This window comes from Poecilia reticulata, linkage group LG12 (genome assembly GCF_000633615.1).
Source record: "Poecilia reticulata strain Guanapo linkage group LG12, Guppy_female_1.0+MT, whole genome shotgun sequence".
NCBI lineage: Eukaryota > Metazoa > Chordata > Actinopteri > Cyprinodontiformes > Poeciliidae > Poecilia > Poecilia reticulata.
Window position 1 is genome coordinate 5208849 of NC_024342.1, and position 27492 is coordinate 5236340.

At 39.6% G+C, this 27492-nt stretch overlaps 1 protein-coding gene across 2 annotated transcripts in view; it reads right to left on the minus strand.

Annotated features, from left to right (window-relative positions):
• pik3r1 (phosphoinositide-3-kinase, regulatory subunit 1 (alpha)) overlaps nucleotides 1-4537 on the minus strand; it is a 24019-nt gene extending 19482 nt beyond the window's left edge. Inside the window, exons 1-2 of one of the 2 annotated variants that reach the window (XM_008423460.2) lie at nucleotides 4418-4537; nucleotides 1560-2114 (exon numbers count right to left, since the gene is read on the minus strand). In XM_008423460.2, coding sequence (XP_008421682.1) covers nucleotides 1560-1893 — 334 coding nt within the window. In that variant the 5' untranslated portion in view covers nucleotides 1894-2114; nucleotides 4418-4537. Of the gene's footprint in view, nucleotides 1-1559; nucleotides 2115-4302 lie in introns of both variants that reach the window. The other variant, XM_008423459.2, reaches the window with a different exon arrangement.
• Nucleotides 4538-27492: the final 22955 nt, after the last annotated feature.

Genomic DNA, 27492 nt, shown 5'->3' on the forward strand with positions numbered 1-27492 from the left:
ACCGACCCGACCCTCACAGTGCCGAAACATAATGTAATGTTTCAGTAAGATACAGCAGCTTGTTTAAGGTAAAAAAAAATTCTTAATATTGATAAAAAAATGAAAGCATTTCACTCATGGGAAAAATGTCTTGCAATAAGTGAAATAATCTGCTTGATTTTCATCAATATTGATTATTGACTTAAAAAGAGCTCCTATAGCTGCTGAAAAGTTATTTGTATCGTATTTGAAATATAGAAACTAGACATATAAAAAAAAAAAACTTGGTAAGATTGAGTTTTTGCGTCATGTTACAAATACTTCTAATGTTAACAAATAAACTGTACAAAAAACTTGGTAAGATTGAGTTTTTGCGTCATGTTACAAATACTTCTAATGTTAACAAATAAACTGTACAAGTTTCAGTTATAAAGCAACTGAAAACTGAAAGTAACCAGGTAAGAAAGTGAGCAACGAGGGGGGAGAATAACGGGGAAAATGTTCCTTTTGTGTTGGTTTTGGTCGGACTGATGGCGAACACTGGGTGCTTTCTCCTCACATGCTCAATCGGTGACATTGTGTTGAGATAGCCACAAATTCAGTCCAACAACGGACACTCTGTGCAGCATTTTGCTTTCTTTTCTTAGGAAAAAAAGTCCCAAGCTTTTCATATTCGACACTTGTGGTTTTGCTGCTTCGCCGTTCGCACTCTGTGGATCACAGGACGAAACCAAAAACACCAAATGACTAAAACACAGTTAAGACGACTGAAAACACAATGACTAAATAATTACATCGTTCATTGGATTTTTCTGGCATTAAATTGGTGTGGGGTTTCCCCCTCTCTGGAGTCCCCCCCCCGTGATGATATTAGAAATAAATAAAGTCAACTTTTGGCTGCAGATGAAACACGGTGGTGGCAGCAACATGCTACCAAACCTAAATTCAAGTCAAAATTTGTGGCAAAATTTGGAAAAAATTAGCTTTCAGAAGTTATCCAAGTGAGCTTGTTTTCACAACACTTTCAGTCTCTGCTTTTGTATAACTAGAAGAAACATATTCCTAAAAAAAAAAAATAGTAGCAAACTTCACACTATTGCTATAAGTTTATGGCATAAAATACCACAATTATTGACGGTTGCCAAGTAATAAGAAAAGTAACACAAAACAATTTAGAGTTTATAGTTGCATGAAAATCAGTCTAGTGTTTTATTACCACCTCTGTTTTTCAGAGCCTATGGCTGGTTGAATGTTCTGATACCTCACAAAAAAACACTCACACACAAAAGGCAACCTGTTTAAACAAAAAGACTAAAGAACTTCTTTTTTTTCCCCTTTTTGCGAAACCAGCTTGCCTCAACATGCACAGATCCATAGATCTGAGCATTTTTCTTAGCGCTGATAAGGACATTCCAATCTCCCACGATGGAGATTGAGAAAAAAAAAAAGATGATATCCACAGTGCCACCATCCCTCTGGCAACCTGAGCTTCGCTCTTTTGGATTCTCATTTAGGGCTAAGTTCAAGTTCGCACTTGTACGTAAAAAAAAAAAAAAAAAAAAAAAAAAACACAAGCTCACCTTGATCCGAGTCGGAGTCCTCTGCCTTGAAGGAACCTGGAGCGACAGGTAAGGGTCTGAGCGGCCTTGGCTTGGGCGTCGGCGGTGAGATCCACTTCTTCCCCACATATTCCACGTATGTCCCGGGGAAGTCGCCCTTCTCCTGCGTGGTTTCGTTGAAGCCCGGCAGCCAGCCGATCTTCTGCGGCTGCTGCTCCAAGCCGTCGGTGTGACCGAGGGCGACCAGGGCTCCCTTGCTCACCAGCAGGATGTCCCCCACGTGCAAGTCGATGTCCTCCTCCCGCTCCTTCTTGTACTCGTACAGCGCTCTGTACTGGTATCCTTCCGCGCTCATGTTGAAAGGGGGTCAATTTATTGTTTTTGTTTTTTTTTCTTTTGTTGTGACCTTTTGGCTACCGAAGACTGAACGGAGACGAAGGACGTCTAGCTCATCTTCATGCTCTCACAGATCTGGTCTGACTTTGACGCTCTGCTGCGCTCCTCGTGCGTCGCCGCGTACCCATCAGTGAACGGCCTGCAGCCGTGACGTCGAGCGTGCCTATCCAGACCTGAAAGCTGAGAGGAGAGGCCATGTTGGTCATGGTTTCACCAGACGACTTCTGCCTACGTCATGCGTGCGCAGCGTAGCCTTTTTAGCTAAGTGTTTGAGAAACCGTAAAAGTGGCGGCTAAAGAGGCAGATGCAGCGCAAGATTCTTTGTAGTTTGATAAACGCGCCAACGTTTTACAGTGTTTACATAAAGGGTCTTTTAAAGTTTATAGGGTGTAAAAGCTTGTGTTTAAGCTAAAAAAAAAAAAAATTAAAAACGCTGCAAAGAAAATCTGACAAGTACAGGAAGTTACTGTAGTCAGTCTCATAAACTGTATTCATTAGCTGTGCCAAGAAGAGCTTGTACTGAGTTAGGGGCAAATAAAACAGTCTAAAGTGATTGTGAGCCTCTTCGTCTAAATCAGTTGAGATGTGAAGGAACCGGAGTTGAAACTTTGTGAATGCTGAAACGACTGGATATGACTGTATTGACCGGTGAAGCTGCTAAAGACTGGACACATAGCTCTTTTTGTTTTATTGTTTATATTATAGATAAAAGCCGCACAAGAAATCTAACTGCAGTCATTACAAAAACAATACTYGAGTACTAGGATAGTATATTTCAATTTTTTTATATTTCAGGCTCAGCATATCTACAACATACATAACCAGCTGGATGGTCTTAACTTCTTTTTAATGCCCACGTTTCATGTATGATTTTTTTAATGTGTATTTGATGTATGTTTTGTAATTCAACAACTGATGAAAAGCCTAGGAGCCTACTGTCAGCCAGCAACAAGTGGGGGAGGGCTGCATTACGCTATGCATCCTGCTGCCAGATTAATAAAAAAAAAAAAAGAAAGAAAAAAAGCTGATGACTAGCACTTTCTCTGGCATTTACATTTTAATTGCAACAAAAGAAAATTACAGCCTTTTAGAATATGGGTAGACATATTTGAATTATGGCTTTCTGACATTCTTTCAAATATGTGGAGAATTTCAAGATTTTAAAAGTGGTATTGTTCAAAATGTTGGTAGGATTTCTATCATGATTCCTTACAATATGTATAGCAGACTGTAGATATATATATATATATATATTTATATATATATATATATATAGGGCTGCTTGGACATAGATAAATATGTGTGGGATGATAAAAATAAGAGCTATTGGAGCAAACATCACAGATATGGTTATCGAAGAAGGGGCACATAAAGTAGAATGTACTTTAGATTTACAGAGGTAAGATAAATCATAGCTTTTTACTTGTCAGATAATGGATTCAGTTAGTTTCTTTACAGTCTTTGTTTTGTATATACGGATGATGTGTAGTTTTCTGTGAAATCTATAAAAAAAAGAATTCCAGTTGTATTTTACTGCATCTACCTTGGTTCCCACAATAAGCGCATAAAGGGTTGTTGTAAAATGTCTTCAAAAGTTGTACAAAATGTTCTATGCAAATGAAGATTCATCTGATTTGCATAAGCATCCCACAGACAAAGTAGGGTAAGGAAGTTTTTGTTTTGTTTGCGAAATGGTAAAAAAGACAGAAATATATATCATATGGATATATTTTAAAGGGAATAACTAAGTTGGAAATAAATGTTTTTTGTTTTCTTTTTAAATCCTTCATGTGTCCGTGCATTGTTTTTTTTTTTTGGTGCCATTGAAATATCTCCAGGGCAGACCTCGTCATCTGCCAATAAGATAAGCGTCTTAAAAGTGAGTGATTCACTGCACTCCAGACTGCGTTATTACTATGAACCGGTTTTTAATGGCTCCTCTTTACTGTCTGTGGCATGCAGAGCTGCACGGCCAACATTTCTAACACACGGTTCTTCTCACATGTGCCTTATCGCCTTCATAATCTTGAAAACACATAGATAACCACAAGCAGTTTTGTTAGATAGTCTGCAAAACGTACTGCAGACTCCATCTTTTGGATAGAGTCCGAAATCGCCAGCAAAAAAAATGTTAATGGAGTAGTTCGCTAGCTAAATGGGCAAGAAGAATGAAGGAGAGAGAGAGAAAGAGAGGGAGAGAAAAAGAAAAGCTACGTATGAAAGTTAAGCAACGACAGAAAACAGCAAGAGCACAAGGAAACTCCTTTTAAGAAACATGAACTACATAAATATTCGACTTTTGCTAATAAGAACCAGGCGTAAACATTTTAGCTAGTTCACTTAGGGAGTTCGGAGAGCAGGCACTTACCGAGTGAGTATGCAATGCTCCCGCAAACGATTCGAGTGAGTCCTCCTCGTTCCTCCACGCAAAATTTTAACTTCGAAAAACTACCAGCGAATGGAAGCCAAAACACATCCTTTACCTGCCTGCTTGAACACGACGAGTCCCCCGCGACGGTCTAAATCCGATTTAATGACTAGAACAAAGTGTAACGACACACACAGCCAGGCGACATAACGGCGCAGCACCCCGTCCCGAACAAATGTTCCCTTCAATGCCCCCCCTTGGCCGACGAGGGGGCGAGACCGGGCGTTGACGCTGATTGGTCGAAACAGCTGTCAACCAATGGTGTCATGAAATTGGACCAATCCGGTTCCCGCGAGAGCCGACACTCCCCCTTCTATGTTACTCTCGCAGGCAACATGGAGCGCGTATAGAAATTACATAACTACAACTCGTAGCCCCAAAGTTGTACGCCATTGTTATCGTAAGCAACAAGCGCAAAACAATATTATTATTACGTTCGGAAGTTATGAGAGGGGATAAAATGCAGTAGCAGATTCTGTGTGGCAGGAAGTAGATGTGAATTTGTACAAGTAAAAGTGTGTCATGCTGTATATGTACTTCTCTGAATACGTCTCTCTATATCTATATATCTTTATGTCCATCTCTATTTCTGTATCGTAGGTAGACCTAAAAAAAGCTTAAAGTTCAGGGTAACTTAAAGCTTGTAAGTCTAACCAAAAAGTTTAATTTAGAACTTATTCAACGAAAGCACCTAATTTGACAATTCTCAAACCTCTCAAGTCTTCACAACACATCTCTGTATATATTCCTAACACCTCCACCACGTGAAAATCCAATAAAATACAGCAACAATTGTGTAAGTGGGAGGAGACTAGTAAATCACATTGTAAATGTTCCCATTTTACCCCAGCCTTTTCCCCAAATCTCTATAAATCTGGATGATTTTGTTTCCATTTTATTGTATTCATGATTGATAAAGACAATCCACAACCAAAGAGCCAAGCACTCAGGGGGGATGGCACGTAAGCATGTCTGCAAGTTTATTGTTTTCACTCTTTTCTGCCAATCATTGCATGTTTTTAGTGTACACAGTCTGAAAATGTTAGAGAGAAACCATGTGAGGCTCATGACCCTGAATGTGGGTGGCCTAATTAAGGCAGAGAGAGAGAAAGAGAGAGAGAGAAAGAGAGAGAGAGATTGCTTGCAGAAATACTCCCATACTATCCTGTCTGTACTAATAGAAACTGTAAGCAGCTTTGTACAAGAGTAGGCCCCTTTTAGTGTTCAGCAGGCAGTCAAAAGGGGAACAAGAATGGCACACAGCAGTATTGATGGTGTTGAAACAATCAGCAAAGTAGGAACTTCAAACTGTTGCTGTGGTGCCTTTGGTAACCCAAATCACACTTCTGATGTCCTCTCTGAGCCACTCGAAATGCAGAAAAATGGCTTTTTCTTAAACACAAGCTCCTCTCTACAAGTTGGGTTTCGAATAGCCAGCCAAAAAGGGTTTGGGCAGATATCTCTAGAATAATAAACTGAGCTACAGATGATAGAGTGATTATTTTGGCCTCCAGACCACACAGTATAATCTCCACCTCCGCCAGCGAGAGTTTACCCCCTCCCCACCTAAAATAATCATGCTCGGATGACCCATCTGCTGCTCTGTGGATACACAAAATGCAACTGTGATCTCCGTTCCCAGACAAAACATTTATTGGATTTGCCTTTTTTAATATTGTCTGCCATACAATACAGGATTATGGATAAGTGTTTCATAAACTCAGTACCCACTATTACTAAATATGAGAAACCACACTGCAGTCGTTTTGGAATTTTAAAAAAAGGTACACTAAAATCGGAATATCAATGGATCTCACATGGCAACTGAGGTTACTCTGTGTTATTTGGGAATCGTAAATCCAAGCAAAGATCACATGTGGGGTTCCTCAAGACTCCGTTCTCGGTGCGCTTTTATTCAACATCTTAATGAACTCTCTAGCTCAGAATATGGGAAACTATTGCATGTCTTACCGTAAGTATATTGATGATACACAATTTTATACTGTTTATTATCACATGACAACAGACCTCGACAGTCAAATCATTTAGAATTTCTTCCAACTTAATGCTGCAAAGTTTTTCCACAACAACTGATTACTGTGATGGGGTCTTTACCCATCTCTTCAAATCAAATAGAAAATCCGTCAAGCAGTTGTTACTCATTCAAAATGCTGCTGACAGAGTCCTGAACAACATCAGGAACATGTCACACTAGTCCTTCAATCAATGCAGTGGCTCTCTGTTTATAAAATGATAGAATTTAAAATATCTTTGGTGGTTTACAGGGTGTATTAGTACATCTGTAAAATTAATTTAGCACTCAGCTTTTATCAGAGTAATCTACAAAGTGGGAAGTGGTCTTATACTGTATGCAGTGTGCAGAATGTTGTGCAACACAGTCTGAAGTAGGTCAACAGAAAATGATGTTATAAATTTTGCAAAAGGACTTCTGTCTTTCACCGACAAGATCTGGCAATAAGCAAATTAGTGCTAAAACGATTCGTTTCATTCGTCCAAGCACCAAATGAGGCATTCTTCTGCTGAAACCTTTGACAGCTGGGTTTCTCTTTTCTTCCAGAATCCATCAGAAATAATTTGGCTTTGTAGAATAAAATGCTTTGTGGGCTGTCAGAGTTAAGCTGTGGCTGCCTGGCAGTGGTTTCCTTTCATGTTGTAACACTGGATGAGCCTCTTGTACAACTCCTTCTGTCAGCATTGTGCTCCTTAAACCAACGTCCTTTGAATTCACATATTAGTTCAGTCTGTCGGCCTCTTTGGTTTTTATTAATCCCTCTTCATTCCCTGTTCACAGTTTCTTTTATGTTTTGGAGCAAGCAGAGAACTTTCACGTGGACTACCCCATAATGTTCACCGACATGAGATGAACTTCTGAAACACATCACCCACCAACGGCTATTCAAACAAACCGCTCTCCCCTTCAAAAACGGGGAAAAAAAGATTCTTCCTCTTCACGCTTTGGTTCCTTTTTTTTAACACTGGAATATTTTTTTTAATTCATGCTGGTTCGCTGCATCATAACTGAAAAACTAACCCTAAAGATGTTTTCCTGTACTTCTTACCACTCTCACCAAGACAGCTGAACATGACATTAAATTGAACATAATCAGAATGTGTTTGAGATTATCCAAACACAAATTATATTTAAAGCCTTTTTTTGTTGTTTTTTTGCCAAGGTTAAAATTGAGTCAACAGAATACAACCTTGTACAACCCTCCCATTTGTCCTATGCAAGTCTCAAACCGTGACTTAAACATTGGCTCCAGATGGACATTCTTATATGGGGAAGTTATGGGAAAACTCTCCCTCTGGAAAATGTAAACAGACAGGTTTGAAAGAGCAACAATCCTCTCTCTCTGACCTTGGTATGATGACTCGTATTCATGCAGACATGTCAGGAAACACTTGACCTATGACTATGGTTGAGAGCTGGGTTAGTTGTAAAGGAGAAAAGAAGAAGAGAACGCGGAGAGACAGAGAAAAGAGACTAAGAGAGACGGATGGACAATGAGTCACTGATCAGTCAACACACTGGGCCAAGAAGCAGTGCCCAACACACAAAATGGTTTCACCTATTTAAGATTTTTAGCTGTACTGCTTTTCCATTTCTCCATTGTCTTGCAGGGTTGAAATGGGACATGGTGGCCATCTCAGACGGGGTACACCCAAGAAGAACTACACCAAAATCATTTGTATGGCAGCATTTTGGGGTTTCCAGATGGAACCACAAATGCAACAGAGTGACAGACAAGACAAGGCAAAGGTGAAAGTACTCCAAGTTGTTTAGATGCAGGAAGCTTTGCTATAACAGATGCTGGCTGGTACGTCTAATGGTACATTAAGCTATATAACACTATCAGCTGGAATTGAACTGAAAACAAATCAAACAATAAAAGATCAGCTTGTTGAGTTTGTGGAAATCTCAAGCCTGTAAAAATGCAGAATAAAGACATTTTCAAAGCACAGATTTGATCTTTGATGTTTTCTTGAAGGTAATATTAAAATCTCGTCCTGTCTCGTTCTCATAAAATCAGTACCATGTCTTGTCTCATGAGTTTTAGTTATAATTTCACCCCTGACATCAAATGACATCATCAAGCAAAATACACATCAAATATGTTGGTCAATGTTCCACTTACTTCAAATCAAAGGCAGCTCTAAGCATGTGAGTTTTTAGCCTTGATTTAAGGCTAAAAAAACCATCAATGCTGGTTTGCCTTGATTTCTTAATGCGTTTTGGCCGGTTTGGAGTTATCTGGAAATTTGTTCCAGACAAGAGGAGCCTAGAAGCTGAATGCTGCTTCTCCATGTTTGGTTCTGGTTCTGGGGTTGCATAGTAGATACTCAATTTCAGTGTTTAGATTCCATTATTTAAAACTGCTAACTTCCTAGCAAACTCCTCAACCTGTCTCAAACATCTTAGCAAGGAAGTTAGTAAACGTCTTGGCAAGGGGTCTTTCTCTCCATATATTTTCGTTCTCAATAATTAAATAGCCATGACTCAATCAGTACAAGCGAGTTTGCTACAGACCGTCAAGTGGCGCCGTTTTCTCTCTCTTTTAGTTTTTTGTGTTACTAATTATACACCCTTCATTTCTAAAACTCCTCTGTCACTTCATGAAAGCACAAGCTTTCGTTTGGACGTCCTCTGTTATAAAAGTGCAGTCTCTCTAATTATTCATTGACTCATCACATAAACTTCTTGCTGACTTTTCTTGTGAATCATTTTTAGAGGTCACATTTCAGGTGTTCTCAGGTCTTAGCATAAATAAGCGCGCCAAAGCATCGGTGTTTTGCAGAAAATCACATTAACTGCATTTTATGCACGTAATTGTTGACATGTTTGTAGTTTCAACTATTGGCCTTCTTTTCAGGAAACACATTTCTGACTCATGTAATAATGGAGAGTTAGTTAATGTTATGGCTGGATCCATTCAGCTCCTCCAGAGTGTTTCCCTAAATGTTGCTCTTGAGGACACCAGCCATGGTGTTCTGGTACGTCTACATGAAACTTTTGAATGACACTCCGTAAAATATTTAAAGCATAGGATATTTCCTTTCCTTAAAAACTCAATGTTCCTCTTAGGTGGAAAGAACAACAATTTTGTAATTATGGTGTTTCAATTAAATAAGAAGCACAATTAAATGTTTTTTTTTTTTGCTTGCTTTTTTTATGATGTGGACCATGGGAAGAGTAACCATTGTAATAACAATGGCTAACGGGGATTCAAACATCCAGCTGTTGATCACATGATTTGTGAGTTTTGCAAAATACACAAATTTGGATACAGCCGAAAAACCACATCATCCATACACAGAAACTTTATCGAAAACTAGAGATGTGCCGATCAGGTTTTTTCCTGCCGATACCGATACCGATCACCCATGAGGGTCGATCACAGATACCGATCACAAATTATTTTTTTTTTTTATCATAAACACTACCGGTTACATTATGTGCGAAAAGGAACCATGAATTCACCTTAATTTAGACAAAAACTTGTTTTTAATAACTTTTTCCAAGAAGAAAACTAAACAAAACAGGCATTGTGCAAATTGTACTGCTATCAATAATACTATCTTTAACAGACTGATAACATATGAAGGCTCTGAAGAGGCTAAATAATGCAAAGAGCCAAAATAAAACCTCTCAACATTGCCAAAAAAATTCAAGTATAAAACTTAACATTCAAAGGCAAATACAGGYTCCATTACAATAAACAATCCAGTTACTGAATGAAAACTTCCTGATAGCATGACGGCTAGCTGATTACTGCTAGTTCTGAGTGGCTGTTTCTGATTGAGCGTAGTAATTATGTAGAATAGGGAGGAGATCGATTATCTTTTCAGAGATTATTTGTCTCATATTAGGACAGCGAAAGTTTTAATATGTATGTAAAATGTATTTTTTTAGATTAGATGCTGCAGCTTTAAGCAGAGGTTTGGTGTGAGAGTCACTACCAGGTGGAGCAGAAACGGCGCTCCGTCTGTGAAATATTACTACCTGTAGCATAGCAGCGGTTCAACAGCGAGAGCAGAACCTGCGAATACATCGCAGCTCAAAGAATTGAATAATTTTGCGGGTTATTTGTTTAGCTCTCTGACCGTCATGCTAATCCGGGTGAGTGTTTGTAGCTGTGCGCTGCTTTACCTGCTGTCTGATCCTCCAGAAGTCTTTTTTACTGCAGTGAGCCTCGACATAGCCAAACTCCGTCAAGTATGGCATCGTTTTTATGTCGTATTTTGACATGCTTCAATTTTCCGCCGCAACACGCAAACGTCCCCATTCACTCAGTGCGTTATAGTTCCACATCGCTTAGGATTTGTTGCTACGCGTTTGCGCAGTGTGAAGGAAAGCTGCACAGGCAGGCTGCGAAATGAGATGCAGGTGATCGGCAACAAGAGACCGTGATCGGCGATCACGGTCCGATCTATCGGCACACCTCTATCGAAAACCTTTTATCTTTCTTTTCAAAATTGCACTATTTTATGGTCAATTGTAAAGAAAGCTACTGTACAGACTTTTGTTGCAGAAGAAAAGATTAGTGGATAAGATGGGTTTTACTTGTAAGTACAGTCTGTAGCTGTAACTTTTCAAGGGACGTGAATACATTTGCAAGATGCTCTAAAACCCGAGTCCTAATCGCTGCATATAATCCCACAAATCATCTCTTTTGTTCTAAACCTGTGTTGCTAAGCGGTAAAGTCACAGGCTTTTGAAAGTACCTAACAAACCAAGGTCAGAGAGTGAAAAGAAAAAGAGAAAAAGAAAACAAAGTTTTATGCAGCCGCCACATGTGAGCCGAAAATAAATGTAAAACACCCTCTAACTTCTGCCTCGCATTAACGAGGCATCTTGGAAAAGAGCTCGGCGAGATGATTAATGGATAATGTTGGCAGGCTGTAGTGGAGACTTCTGGGAAATCAGTGACACAGAATAGGAGCCTGAGCTGTCATTTGGTGTTAGTCTCGGAGAAAAAAAAACAACAAAAAAAACACGCATCTCCTATCTTTTCTCAAACGGTGACAGAGAAGTTTTGAAAAAGATATTGCAGAAACAGATTTTTTTGTGTGAAACTCATTGAAGTGGAAACTATTTTCCATGTAAGTGACACTTCTTCCCCTTGCGGTTTGACGAAACCGTAACTTCTCCATTCTCACCGTCTCTTCTTCACGCAGCCTCTTCTACGGCCAACACGTCCCTGACCGAAGAACATGTTGGTTCAAACGTCTTCTCTGCTGCACGCCGTGAAGGGCCAGAGGTGGTGACATGTCACAGAGACAAAAGAGAGAAAAAAAGGAAAGAAAATAGACCGCATTGTGTGGGGAGTGGAGGTGGAGGAGGGGGTGCAGCAGCGAGCCAGCCGGTGCTGGAGCGGAGGTCCCCCTGTTTGATGTGCACGCATGGAGAGGAATGACCTAGTTCAGCAGTGACATGTTTACGGCCGATGAGCACAGGCCAGTGATTTAGCTCGGAGATTGCACCCTTGCTTCAGGGCCCTCTCATTTGGAGCGCCTGGACTTGAAATCATTCAGGGAGATGAGACATGCCTCTTGTTGGATGGAGCCCGAAAAGTCCTCTGTCAAGTCAGCGTCTGTGTCTTCTTTGGGTCTGTGTGTGTGTGTCTGCTTGTGTGTGTGTGTGTGTGTGTCTGTGTGTGTGTGTCTGTGTGAGTGTGTGTGTGTGTGTCTGTGTGAGTGTGTGTGTGTCTGTGTGGGGGGGGAGGTGCGTGTGCGCATCTCTCACTTTACCACTCTTTCTATTTTTGACATGACAGCAGAGTGACGTGGCTTAGCGATAGGTTAAAATGTGTTTCCGCTTGATTTGTATTAAATCCATTTCTAGATTTTGTCTCGCCCCGAGCACGGTTTGAAGTTAGTCTGGTAATTCGGCAACTTTAAGTCATGCATTTATGATTTTTATTTTTTCCCGTTTTGCAAAGACTGGCGAAAATGAAAGTGACAATTTAAAAACCGTAACAAGCCCTGCTTGCAGCAAGATTGTTATAGCTAACGATTGTTATAGCTAACAAAAATAAGAAAAACTGAAATTGAGAAAACATTTTTGTTAACTGAAATAAATAAGAACGGTAACTAATGGGAAAAAACTATTACCATCCTATGAAAAACAAACTAAAACATACTGAAATTATTGATATAACATAATCCGTTTTCGTGTTAATGAATGTATTAATTAGATTTTTGTTAAATTATTGTGAAATTGATTTTTTCCCTTCACACAGGGCACTTTACATCAGCTGTTGGGAAATGACGATAACCCACAATCCTCCTGGCTCCATTTATGCTGGTTCGCAAAATGGTGGCAGCAAAAGTTGGGATATAACGCCAGTCAGTTGGTTGTTCAACAATATATATATATTTTTAAATGGTATCTTCTGTTTGAAAGTATTCATTACACAATCAGTGTCTACATAATCACAATACAATACTTTGACCTTTTTGAATTTTGGACCAAAGTATGAAAAAGCTAAAACTACTCCTATAACTAATAAAAACTAAACTAAAACTAAGCAATATTTAACTAATAAAAACATAATAGAGAAACAAAGCACGAAACAAGCAATGAGCATTACATTTTGTCACATGGCATCATGAAAACCAAACAAATACACATCATATATTGATCAATGTTCCAGTTTTTATGAATAAAACACAACTCTTTTGTGTTTTATTCATAAAACACAAAAGAGTGTTTTGTGTTTTAGTTCCTTTAACACTGAGTTAAAGGAACTCAGTGTTTCGGTTGTTTTGCAGTTTTCTGGAAGTTTGTTCCAGATTAGTGGAGCATAACAGACAGTATATTTATGGCTTAAAACGGGGGTTTCAAACTCATTTTTGTTTTGGGCCAAATCAAGGTCATGAATGCCCTTAAAGTGCCGGTTGTGGCAGAATGTATTGATAAAACCTGTTCACAAACTGTTAAAATATCAATGAATTCTTAAAATTAAATATCACTGAGCATTTTTTCAGTCCCCTCCAGGATCTTGTGATTCTTTTTGTGTTTTTTTGCAATAAAAATCTTAGCGTTTACGTTAGTAATTTGGAAATATTTACGATATTTATTTATGATGGTAAATGTGACTTTTTCTTACTCGCTGTATGGATCATGGAATATAATCTGACATCAATTAAGGCTGGAGCAACTGTTTAGTACAAGTAAAAAAGTCTTTGACAATTTCTGAGAAAAATCTCCAATTATGTATTATTATGTATTAGCGCAGTGTTTCTCAACCCTGGTCCTCACCGCGCCCCTGTCCTGCATGTTTTAGGTGTTTCCCTTCTGCCACACACCTGAATTGTATTGATTAACAGGCTTCTGAAGAACTTGATGGTCATGCAATAATTTGAATCAGCTGTTCTGGAATAGAGGCACATCTAAAACATGCAGAGCAGGGGGGCGGTGAGGACGAGGGTTGAGAAACACTGTACTAGCACATAAAAAGTGCGGGGATTTATTGATTTTTGTGTGAATTTCCATGATAATTCTCAAGAAACAAGGTGGGACTGATTGATATAATTTGGCAGTAAGCAGATAAAAACTCCATTGATGTGATTGATGACATAATGTTTAACCACATAGTGTTTAGTCTAAATCTAGAGGGCCACATTAAAAGCTATGGCAGGCCAGATTTGGCCCACAAGCCTTCAGTTTGACACATGTCTGACTTGAACTAAAATGAATTTACAATCTGTGGGAAGACTTTGGAGCTCACAGACACTCCCTGTCTAATCTGATGTTCAAAGCAGGTAGAGACCTTCAAACAGACCTGCAGCCCTAGATGGACAAAAAAAGCAATTGCATAACATATTGTTGTGTAATACATATGCATGAAAACCTATTCAGATTAAAAAATATGAATTTCCCCCCCCCCTATACACTTCTCAGTTGTGTACAACTTTATGTTGATTAAAATAGATTAGTACTTGTAATGCGAGAAAATATAAGATGAAAAGGTACAAATAATTTTGCAGTGCTGTTGAGCCCGTCAATGTAGTAAATATTACCATGAATAAATTTTTTATCTTAAATGCAAAATGTATCTATTTTTGTTACAATTTTGGCACAATCACTGCTGAGTTTGTTGTTCCAAATGGCCTATTTTTGACTCTGTATTCTCCTGTTGACAATTAATGGGTCACTAAATGAGCTGATGATTTACTGTTTCAGCCCTACTGCTTTTATGATCAGTCAAAAATGATGTTTTAACGGAGCAGCTGTCGTCTTCAAACTTTGTCATTTAGCAAATTTGACTTGTTGGCAGTGCTGGTCAGCTATCGCGTGTCTTATCGTGGTATTTATTAATAAAGTTTTCTTACAAACAAATGTGTCATTCAGTGCATTTATCAGAACCTGGTAATGCCATTAAATTTTTTTTTAAAAGTTCTTTTTATTTTATTTTGCATTCAAAACTTTTCCAATCAAAGGTGAGCACTGGGATCTCTTGAAAAAATAATTGACTTTTGAGAGATTCAGTAGCTGCACAGGCAGCTTTGCTAAGTGCCTCTGCCTCCACTAACTTAAATTATTTATTCCGGACGTGAGATAAATAGATAGGGCGTCTTTTCCAAATCGTTAACTCTTAAACCCTCCGACTGCTTCTCGTTCTCTCTGTGAAAATGAAAAGCGAAAGGTTTAGAAATCAGTCTCACAATCTGTCAAATTCAACGTTTCTTCCAGAGGCGATCTCTGTATATTTCTCAAGTTTTCATTCAGAACCAACACTAAAAATTGACACTTGAACTAAAGATTGTAAGAAAAATCAACACTTGGCTAATAACGCACATAGAAAATAGGTGGAGGGCTGCTCTGTGAGGCGGAAGCTTAACGGTTGCCATGAGAGATTAAAGAAGATCTCAAACGTGCATGAAAGAATCAAAGCAATGTTCCAGGTTTGTTTTTGATGAGGCAACAACATTATAACATGATGTAAAGCTAAAAAAAAAGTTGACTTTACATGACACTGCCCCTTTAAGTTAATCTCTCTTACAAGTTGTGAGTTACATCGTCTGTTGAAGTTGAGAGAGTAAAAGAAGTTGAGAAAGAGGTCGATTTTAGTAGAAGAGAAGGGAAGATGAAGGTGGTGAAAAGCGAGTGAAGACAGAAGGTGGAGTTGAAAATCTTTTCTGGGGGATTTTCCCAATAAAGACGCCAAGCTAAGTTAAGATCGTATTCTTGAACTCCGTTTTTCACTGTCGGAAAGAAGATATTTTGACACCCAGACGGTTTATATCGTCCCCCATCCCGGACTGGGACACCACTAAAGAAGTTAATCCAACCGGCTGCTTGGTCCTTTAAAGGCATCTTGAAGTGGCCTGAAGCAAAAGCGGTTCCTGTATCCGGCGGGTCAAATCTGACACGTCCAAGTGCACTCCGGTCATTTTTATTTTTTTTAAATAATACTTCACCCCCCTCCCCTTCAGGAGGTTGCAAGTTCAGCTGCAATAATGAATCTTAATTCTTCTGCCTGTGATTACGTGGTGTTTAAGGTCATGTGTGATTTGCCACAGGGCCTGCATGAAAGCCTGAGCATATTCATTTTTTCTGATTAAAGCCTCTGATCAAGGGGCCCTTCCTCTATAATTACAGTCAACCCCGCAGCCTCTCTTCTTTGTGTGACCCGAGTTGTTGTCAAGGCAACAACCAAATTAAATACGTCTCCGAAGGGGAGTAAATATACCCTTGCTCTAAATATGTAATCTCGTTTGATGTGTTTGCCACAGAGCGCTCTCTCGGCGCTGGAGGAGGGATTCATTGGCGGAGATCAGGACGAGTGGAGGGCGAGCTTCTCCTTTTTGACATCGATGATGCAGTTACAGGGGCGCAGCAGAGTCGATCGGATTGGGGCCTAGCGTGAAACACTTGAACACCGGATTGAGAGATTGATTTTTCAGCCGGAAAACCCTGTTTCGCGGACAAGTGGGGTGGATGTATTCCGTGTTGAATAAGAAACCGGCAGCACAAGATGGAAAACCTGATAGATTGTTGTGCTGCCACAGAGAAACTACTGCATAATAATTTTTTTTAACACATATTCCAACAGTTTTGCTATTCTTTCTATTTCCTTGTATTAGTGCTTTGTTTTTCTCTTTTTTTACATGTGAAGCAAAATTCACATTTTCCACGTTTTTCTAACTTCTATTCTCAACCTCTTAAAGACTTATTGCCACATCAAACACGTTTTTTGGCAATAAGTTAATATTTCTAGCCTCTGGAAAGTTAGCCCTTCAAAAAAAAAACTTCTGGAATGTAACGTCACAAATCAGCAGGTACCTAGCAACCACATTGGTGTGTCACCCATCACCTAGCAACCCCAGCGGAGCTCCAGCACGTCTGCTCAGCTGGTTTTAACCGAAGTTGCACAATGGCTGCTGGACAAGTGTTTTGTCTTCTAGAAATCATTTGCTTCCTTGTCATTTGATGTGGAGGAGGCTCCACTTCTGCTTTTCAAAGCAGTGCGGTTGTGTAATTGCACATCTGTTTGCAGCCATTATTGCGTGCATGTGTAAGCGTTGAGTTTGGGGGCGTGGCCAGCTGGAGCTAATTTGGATTTAAAGTGGCAAGAGGCCCCAAAACAGCTCATTTTGAAACTAGCTCAAAGTAGATAGCGCTGAAGAAATCTCATTTGTCTTAGAAATATAAATTGTACTTAGAAAAGTACTAAGTAAAATAAATAATTTTGTGCAAAAAATGTAATGAACATGTTTCGTATAGCCCATGGACCTACTCTAACCTGTTAAAGGAGGCATAATAGCTCAAATTTAAAAATGGGTAATTTTAGGAAGAATAGTAAAGTGTATGATAAGATACAAATGTCTTTTAATTAAATTTTCTAAATGTGATATTACATAAGTTAGTACTTCAACCCTATTCCATTTTCAAGGGATCATCCTGGGAAAGTGCTTAACTCCACACACACACTGCTATATTCCTGCTGCTGACCCACAGGAACTGTCCTGCTATTTCTCACCTATATCCCAAATTCGTCATAGCCACACAGCGAAGGTTTCAAACTATCAATTTGAATTACACAACGAGGCTATAGGATGTGGCTGCAAATTGAGTTTCCCGGAGACACCCATCTGACGCTGTCGTAGTTTGAGGCAAACTGTAAGAAAGGTTCTTGGAAAGACTCGATGCTCCCGGTATATCACCAGCCATCTTCAGGGGAAGTTGTTCTACTGAAGAGGTTAGAAGGAGTTAATGTCTTCCCTGCCGTAGAGGCAGGCCCGGCGCCATGGGAGGGCATTGGGGGGCATTGCCAGCCCACAGAATCAGCCGTGCCCCCCTGGACTGGAAGCTGTTTGTTGTTTTTACCTTAAAGTGGCCAACTCTCTCTTATTCCTATGTAGATTTGATGCAATAGGGACATCCGCACTTCCCAAGATCTGTGCCTTCTGTCACTTTTTTTCAGCAGTTAAAACCTTTTAATTCGTTGTTAACATGTCGTAACCTGCTATTCCAAGCCGCCTTCAAAAGCAACGTGAGCGCTAAGATGTTATGAATCTTCTCCAAGAGCTAGGCTTTGCACCAACAATCATCTACCTGAGCGAAACATGTGCTTGAAACTGAGTCTGTTACGATCACAATAACTGTGTTATATAAACATAAAAATGTGTAAAAATCCAAAATGTTACAGCAGTCCCAGGGAATTCTTCTTTAATTACTTTAATTACTTCTTTCTAATTACTTTGAACAAAAATGCTTCACATGTTTAATTCCCAGTACATGTTTTACTCAGGAAGATTATTATTGATGCGCTGCCTCCAGCCTCCATTTTGGCTGTAAATACTGCACATACAGAGTGATTATAACCTTTAAAGTACATCTTAACTCAAAGTACAAAGTATATTTACTGTCATGAGTTGTGGGTGATGGTGGTGAGAGTGAACGCCGAGACCCAGGTTGTGAAGAAAATGATTCATTTAATGATGAAGCTCAAACTCAGTCCAGTACAGGCGGCACGGCAAAGAGATTAGCACGCAGCTAAATACCGGTAGCAACTGATGAAAGACTGAACCAGGACTTAAACAGTTCTACTGGAGAGCCAACACAAGCAGCAACAACAACTGACATTAGACAAGGACCCGACAAGGGACAAAGACAACAGGTGGGTTTAAATACACAGGGAGGGTAATCAGGGAACTAGACACAGCTGGGATCAATCAACAGTGAGGACAGGACATCACAGAAAAACCAAGAAATAAATACACAAAAACACAGATCGTCACATTTACAGCAGTATGCATAGTTACTAATGTAATACAAGAGATTAAACTAGTTTATTACATTTAAGCGTTCTAATTTTATTAATACATGTTTCTGGACAGAACTGAAACTCAAGTTGCAAAAAGTAAGCAAACGCTCACTGTCTGTGAAAGTCACTCCCTTACAGACAAAATAAGTCTTCTACTAAAAGGGATAAATCAGTAAATGCACAAGTGGCAGTCATCTAAAAATAACAAACGACAAAAAAAAATTGTCTAAGACATTATTTCATTATTTTAAGTCAAATTATGACTGAAAACGAAGGAAGAAATGCATTTAGAGTATTACCATGTATATTTAGGCTATATGCTAAATAGGAGAGAAACAAAAAGAGGAAGTTTCTTCAGAATTTGATTATCTTTAATATATCCTGAAACAGTTTTTTTAAAGGCTAATTTTAACAGGACGGCGATTCATAAAAAGATTGCTGCTTGTCAAACAATCTATAAACGTGGCCGTAAAGTAAAAAGATAACTCTCAATGTTTGTAAGACAGCATGCAAATCCTGATTTTCACTCTCTTTCTTTAGGCTACGTTTGGAGAGTTTTATTGATCTAAAAAAATTATAATTAAAAAAATCCCCTATTTGATTTATTTTTCTGTCCTAAATATGGCTAATGACTTGCCAAGCAAAAATAGCCGTAAGAAAAATAGCCTTTGGAGGCCCAACGTTGAGCTGCACATTAACTACTGCATATAAAAAAAAAAATTTTGAAACGCAAAAAACACATGAACAAGTGGAGTGTATTAAAAGGAGTCAGAGCCCAAAGAGCGACCTATGTTTAAACTCATGAAAGGAATGTCATTTTCACCATGCAGACCTGAAACGAACAGCACAAATGGGGGGAATCCCAGAGGCTGCCGGACCGGAGCAGCAGATGGTAAGAGAGCTGCCGAGGGCAGAAGGAACTGAAGGGAGTTAAAATTCTCTGACAAGAAGGGAGTTGGCTCTGTAGGCCGGGCCGAAGCCTCCTGTCGCCCGAACTGGACGTTCAGTTCCCACTGCGGGGTTAGGTGTCAGCGTCCAGGGGCATGATGGGAAAGGCTCTGCATATGTGCATGAGGTGGACCATCTGGCTTCAACACAGAAGATGGGAACAGGGAGGAGCGTCCATCCATCACACAAACACAAACATGAGGTTCCAGAAGATTAATGCTTCATCATCAGATCCCGCCATTTGGAGGACGTGGTGATTCGGACATTTGTGAATCAGGATTTAGTGGCAGAGGCAGGATGTGACCTTTCTGGCTGAAGACATTTGGGTGTTGAACTGAAGAGAATTAGGGTTACTGAAAAAAAGTAAATCAGATTTTTCCTCAGATTCTGTAATTTTTTCCAATCAGAATCCTGACTTTACCCGCAGAATTTAGAGTTTAATCTAATAATTCTCACATGTTTTCATCAGAATTATAATGCTAACCTCAGAATCCTGACATTAATATCGGAATCTGACATTTTTTCATCAGAATCCTGACTTTAATCTCAGACCTCTGACTCTAATCGGATGAACTCTCACGTTTTCATCCGAAATATGACTTTGATCTCAGAATTCTGACATTAATATCAGAATCTGACATTTTTTCATCACAATTATGACTTTAATCTTCTAAGATTAAAAGTCAGAAATCTGAGATCAGAAAAAAAGTCAGAAATGTGAGATTGAAGTCAGAATTCCAAGGTTAGTATTTCTGGTATGCAGCATTCAAGTGAGTAAAAATAAGACAACCTTCGTTAACAAAATCTTGCTCTCATCCACATTTTTTGTAAGCTCTTATAAATTGTAAATTGAGGAAAGGAAACTGTCTTTTCAGCATAAAGTCATCCATGTTTTTTTTTCTTTGTTCTTTCGGTGAGATTGCTGCCACAGCACATGATTCCAACACATGCTGCGAAAGGCATCACGCTGATTTCAAGTGTCGAAATTGCCATAAACCCACATCGAATCATGACCAGGTGCTCCTAGGAAGTTGGAAGCGGGAGAATGTAGAAATTTAAGACCGAACAGCTCTGGATGTCACATGAGAGAAGGAATAAAAAACAGTACCAGACATGCGAGTATTAAACTAATCATAAGCTTGTTTGCTAAGCTAAATGCTAACGCGCTGCAAACTGGAAAAGATCCATAAACATCTTTCACTCACATCGAAAGCAAATTCGGAGATGCTCTCTAGATAAAAATATCTAACTTATCAGTCAATATCACCGTAAAATGTTTATATTTCTAATCTACTGGATTGGAATAAGTTGATCGGGGTTACTTTTAGCTGTTTTAATGAACAGTGTAGAATTTCAAGTTTGTTATCCAGGTAAACTGGATGAGATAATTGTGGAGAATAAGCTCTGATCAAGCTAAGCAGATAAGTTTCTTTAAGCAAAGCCACTTTCCTTATTTGGCGTCAGACTTATCTGGGCAGACCGGAGTGACACAGAGAAGGAAAAGCTTCGGAGTGCCACGGGAGAGGAGTCAGAGTGAGCAGCTCGGCTGAAACGTTCGGTTAGGTTTATTGGTTTATGCAAAAGGAAACATCCAACGATTTCATTTCTCTTAAAAAGCTTTGTCAAGTAAAGATTTTAGAGTCAAAAAATCTTGGTTGTGCCTCTAAAATTCATACCTTGAGCATCCTAACCTAAGAATTATTGTTGATTGGTTATGGATCATTCATTGAAGCAGAGGTATGCAAGTTTTATTAAAAAATTTAATAAAAAAAAGTCTGAAGAAATGCAGTGCTCCCGGTCAAAAACAACCAATCAGGGGTCAGGAGGAGGGTCTTAAGCACCGTTAGTTGTGCTCGTGAGTGCGCTGCTAAATTCCCTAAACAACTCACCGATACAGGAAAGCTGTTTATCCGCCATCATCGGTGGCCATGCTAATAGCCTTAGCATTCAAGATCAGGCTTTGCTAGCTGTACCATAGCAGAGAGCAAGGAGGCAGAAAGAGAGGAAATGAACAGCGCCACATGGAGGGTGATTTGACAGCACTAAGACCTGCCTCCTGGCTCTGATTGGTTGTTTCTAGTTAGCGCTGCAAAAGCCAGAGAAGCTAATTATTTTCACAAATTATCTGTCTCAAACTGTCACTACACGGTGACAAGTGTCAACAAATCTGCAAAAACAATATGTTAATATGTATTTCTAAAAGTGACATGTCAAAAACATTTATTTTTCATGAAAGCTGCATATCCCGGCTTTAAACAAAGTCAATAATTCCCAGTAGTTCCCAGGTATGTACAGGGGACAGGTGTTGTTTTTTTGCATTTTTGTTCCTGTCCTGAATGAATGATGTAAATAATTAGCAGCTGCAGCTCCATTTGCGGTTATTCTTAATGACCCAACGATGCCACCGTCTCCAATCATTTAAAACAGAGTCCTCTGCCAGAATAAATTGAACCAAGCACCTCTGGAACCGGAGCACTCCTTGTTAGAAACGCCTCGCATGAAACAGAAACGCGTAATTACCCGAGAATGTGTCACTTGGACACGTTCCCACCTTTTGACAAGACGGTAAGCTTTCCCGATGGCAACCATTAAACGCTCTTTCAGCAGCGAGTCTAATATTAGAGGAGCTCAGTATTTAGTCTGGCTTCGCGGCGCAGGTCGGGACAGGTCTGCTACGGTTGCAGGCTCCAGCTGGGGCCACGAACAGAATAGCGCAATAAAGCAGGATCGAGCATTGTCTGACATATATTATTAATTCTGCCGCCGAGTTCTCCGCCAGGGCATGACTGACATTTATGAACGCGGCTCTGAGGCATGTAGTCGTTCCTGGAAGAGGGATAAAAAAATTTGAAAATAGAATTTAAAAAAATATATCGGAGCCTGTCTGATAAGCGGTTGGCAGCAGCGCAGGCCTCGGAGGTCAGAGAGTATGCATTCATTAAGTATCTTAATCCTCGTCAAACATTAAAAACAGGAGAGTTCAACCTTTTATCCCAATAACACTGCTGTTCGTCATATTCACACAGGGGTGTTTTGGTTAAGATCACAGTCGCAAAGACGAGACATCTAAGGTTAAAGGTTAGAATCGTGTCTACGTATACGACTTTCTTTCCTACAGGAAGTACTTCCTGTTTACTCTCTTTGTTTTTCTTTCTCATACTCCTGATTCTTGCCCTGATTTAGTTTTCCCCAAAACAAAGTGCAGGTGGGCTGGTGCTTATGAGGTTTACTTCACCGTAATAAATACGGCTTTACTGTACGAGACAGTAAGGTGAAACATACTGGCAACCATCCCTTTAATGTTCAGAACTCTTATACATTTTCAAAGCATTTTGTGCCATTTTATAGCACAATCAAGTAACCATGTTGCCTTCAGTTGTTATAAATATGTCATATATTATCAAATATGATTTAAAAGAAACTGGACTTCATAAGGCCTTGAAATTGGGTCTTTGTCTCTTTAAAAACTCCTGCTCTTTCTGAAACTCCGCCTTCGGGAAGTCATCACAATATTCTCTATTAACCCTTTAACAACTTTTTTTTTTTACCAGCGTTGCACTGAGCAGTAGCTCATGTAATGAGCTCAAAAGATGTGTAGTTCCAGCAGGTGTTTGCTAATTGCGGCTAGCTAGTCTGAAGGAGCTGAGTGGCGGAGTCACGGGAAAGCATGGAAACTTGGAAACTACAGGCAGAGCTAGGTCCACCAAGACGTTTTGCACAGCTTATCGCTTGCCAAGAGAGATTAAAGGATTTCTCAAACATGCGTGAAATAATCAAAGCAACACTCTATAGAGTCTAGATGTTTTTGATGAAGGAATAACATTACATGTTGTGAGGCTCAAAATTTCACACAATACTGCTCCTCCTGAACAAATATTAAGTCAAGCTGCATATCAGAATGAAAACAGATTATATCTTGAGCTTTATTGTGCCGTTTCTTTAAAGGGACGTGCAACGTCACATCTTCAAACTGATCCGATTTCTTACCATAGAAGTTTTTTCCCCAAATCACTTCAGACATAAGTAATCTTGTCATTTCTTGGGTTTCTATTTCAGGGCCGTGTCCTTGTTTACAAACACAGCTTTGATTTTTCTGCCCTAAAAGGCCGCCGTAGCGGAGATAATGGCGTCGCTTTAGCCGTGTCCTGGGAGCGCACCGTATCAGATGTGGCGTGAGGAGGAATATTAGATGGTTCCAGTCCATGTTTAGAATCAGACATCCTGTCCCTTCAGCTCACTGCCAGACTCATTAGGAAACTCCTTTCTAATGTTAAGAGGAGAAAATGAATCACATTAGGGGTCAATGTCTAGCTCGTACTGTGTATTTTGCTTTAAAATGTGATATTTTTATCATTGAAATAGTAAATTTTTGGATTCAGCTTTGGATGCTGAGATGCATTTGTGAACAATTCCTAGAGCTAGAGCATGTTGACAGAGAGTACGAGTTTTAAGTATTTAAGTAGGACAGAGCAGAAATAGGAGAAATGTATTATTTAGTGGCTTAGTGACACATGACTAGAATCTGGGAATTCATAGAAGCACTTTACTGTGCAGAGAAATAAGATTTAAAGTAACGTAAAGGTTTCATTTACAAGCGGCATCGAATTAGGAAATAATACAAATAAGTATAATACAAAATCTTTAAAATACAAATAAATAATGTTACTACTACTAACAATAAAAATAACAGAATACTCTGTACATCATTCTAGTTTCTTTTTCGTTTTCCTATTTCTTAAAGTGACATTCATTTCAAATTCATCTGCTGTCGATTGTTTGATTAGGTGCAAAACATCTTCATTTGTCTTCCTGGTTTCTTTTTATTATTATTATTATTTTAAATACCAACAATATACTTTTGTGGACAGAAAATCACAAAAAAACAAAAAACAAACAAAAAAAACAAGCAGACAACCAAAGACTACATTGCTGGCTGCTTGAATTGAAAGAAGATCAAGCAGATCAAAGATGGAGTTTAACATGAAGGCATGAAGTTTGACATCAAGAGAACTGCAGAAATAGATTTCTCAGAGTACGGTTTGTTAGTTTTCTTCATCTCTTCAGAAAAAGCCTGTGAAATAAGTCTGAGCACATGATCACCAAGAAAGTTTAATTGAAGTGATCTGATAAATCAGCAGGATGAAATCATATGACTCACAATTTGCCTTTATGTCCCGCAGACGCACATTTCCAAGAAACTGGACGTTAATTTGCGTTATATGTACTGAGGAGTGAGCTGCCTTTGTTAAATAAAGTGATTTTGTTGCTTTTTTCTTGTAATTCCCCGCACAGCGTCCAATTCCCGGAGAAAAATGTCTATTATGTGACAACCAAGGACACGGCCACGTAAAATCTGATTACACCAGACCTCAAAAAGTAACATTTTTAGCAACCTGGGATACATTCTGGCACATTTTCCTCTGCTGCTCATCAGGAAAAGAAAAACAAGACAGATTTTTTTATAGTTTTTTTTTTGTATATGATTTTATTGCCAAATGGCTTTAAAGAAGATAACAAAAAGTCCACTGGAAATCGGGTTTGGCTTTTACCTCGACTGACGATCCGCCGCCTGATTGAACCTTAAAATGGATGATGCAAGCCCGAGGCTTTTCAGCACAAATCCTCCGGGAACATTGGGCCGTGTTCTTGTCAACAGCCAGTGACTCATCCATTAAAGAAAAGTGCTTCCTGCGATCGGAGACCGAAATAGGCTCCTCTTACAGCGGTTTGCGTCACCAGTTATTCAAGGCTTTTAATGGCGTCCATTTAAATAAATGTTTCAGTGCAAGTTGGCACTCTGGACCAGGGAGCTTTCTTGCTGACCGTATGCAGTCCTGGGAAGAAGTATCAACTTTCTCCTTAGATTTATTTGTGTTTTTTTGTCACATTCAATGTTTCAGATGAACACATTTTAACATCACAATAGTCAAACTGGTCATTTGTAAAAAAAAAAAAAAAAAAAAAAAAAAAAAAAAATCAAGTGTTTGGGCATCACATGCTAGCTTGGTGATTAATCACAACCGTTAGTCGTGTTTTCCCTAAAGTACTGATGAACTCACAAATGACGGGGTCAGGGTTTAAACCCTTTACTGCTTTAGCTCGGACTTCTCATGCATCCCTCTGTGTTGCCAGGCTGGTGCCCACAGATCTGTGGCGCTTTTTCAGGGTGACCCTACGTAATAAGCACAAGACTTCCTGGGAGCGCTGCCTCAATACGTGGCTTCAAATGGGTTAACATGCCACTGGCTCGACCCGCCTAGCTTCCGGTGAACTGTCCGTCTTTACGTTCGCAACATCGTTTTATGTCACCAGCGCCAAATTGTGAGAAAATTTTATGTCAGTCCAAAATCATGTCAGAGTTTCCAAAAGAACAAGGACGGGCGTTTTTAGCTCTTTGTCTGTAACTCCGGGTCTGCTTGGTAATGAGAGAGTGAACACGTCTACACCAAGCTGATTATGGCACAAGCCTATAATCTGTGAACATCTGCAGCTCGACTAGTCTGCCACCACCAGTCGCCGCAGTTTGAGAAAATCTGCAAAGGGCAGATTCGTCCACTCTCCCTTGGAGGAGTTTAGTCCCAAACGTGACGTTCTGTTGTAGGATGTGGACAAGGTCGCGTCTTGATCACATATTCAAGAGGTATTACAAATCTGATGGTTCCCAGCTGAAGGCAGGATCAAGCATTTTACATGCAAAACATAAACTTGTATATGTATTATTTCACAGAGGGTATGATTTATGTGTTTGATGACTTACCTGGTGAAAACACAATTTGCATTTACACTGACAACCTTGAATAAAATCTAGTGTAAATACCTTAAAGTGGGGGTATTCATGAAATCTTTTCTTTTTTTAGCTTTGCATGATGTTACAATGTTATTCCCTCACCAAAAAGATACATTGTTGCTTTTATTCTGTCATATTAGTTTGAGAAATACTTTAATCTCCATGGCAACTGTTCGGGTTTGTAAAATGTGCTGCCTTCAAGGACGTAGCTCCTCCCTTGAGCTACAGCTTCCATTCCTATCTTCGCATTACAGAGTACCCCTCACCCCGCAACTCCCCACACTGAGCCCCTTCAGACTAGCCAGAAGCAATTAGCAAACACCTGGTGAAACTGTGTGCCTGCTTCCCAAGCAGGTCTGCCAACGAACATAAATGCCCACCCCCCTGACATGAAGGCAGACAAGGAGTACAGTGTCTTTTGCAAAAAAGCATTTGGCCGACCATCTTATGCATGTAGGTTTTTCTTCTTTCAGTAAAAATAGGTAAAGAATACAAGTGAACTCCGGGCTTCTCACATTTTTATTTGCTAAATATATTTCCAATCCCACCAACGCCACCGTGTCACAAAAGGCAGAGGAAACCCGCCGAAGTCAGAGAAATACGACAAAATGCGGACAAGGCCGCAGATTTGGGGTGTGAAAATCCTTCGTGGAGCGCCGATCGTTAACATCGTTCTTCAGACTTGACGTTTGGCAAAACCTGGACTGCTAAACGCAAACATCTGCTCTGCCACACAATCCCACTGTAAATCCCGTTAAAGTTGTGACATTTGCAGCATTTTTTTCCCACTAAACAGTAGCTCATTGTTGTTCTGCTTCCACATCCTGAGCTGATGAAATCAGCAGCTGTAAGCTCTGTGTTCCTGTGACTGCTGAAGGCTGTGCCATGCTGGCAGCTCGAGTGAAGCAAATCCAGTCTGTTCCAATTATGAATCAGAGCACTTTACTCCACTTAAGTGCATTACGCCCTTAATCAGTGCGTGGCTGTACTTGTTAGTGCATGACCGCTCATATTTAGCAAAGGTACGAGCTTCTGGTAAATTAGATCTAATTGTAGGAATTTTCTAATTCACGTAAAAAGTGATGATTATCTTTTTTTTTT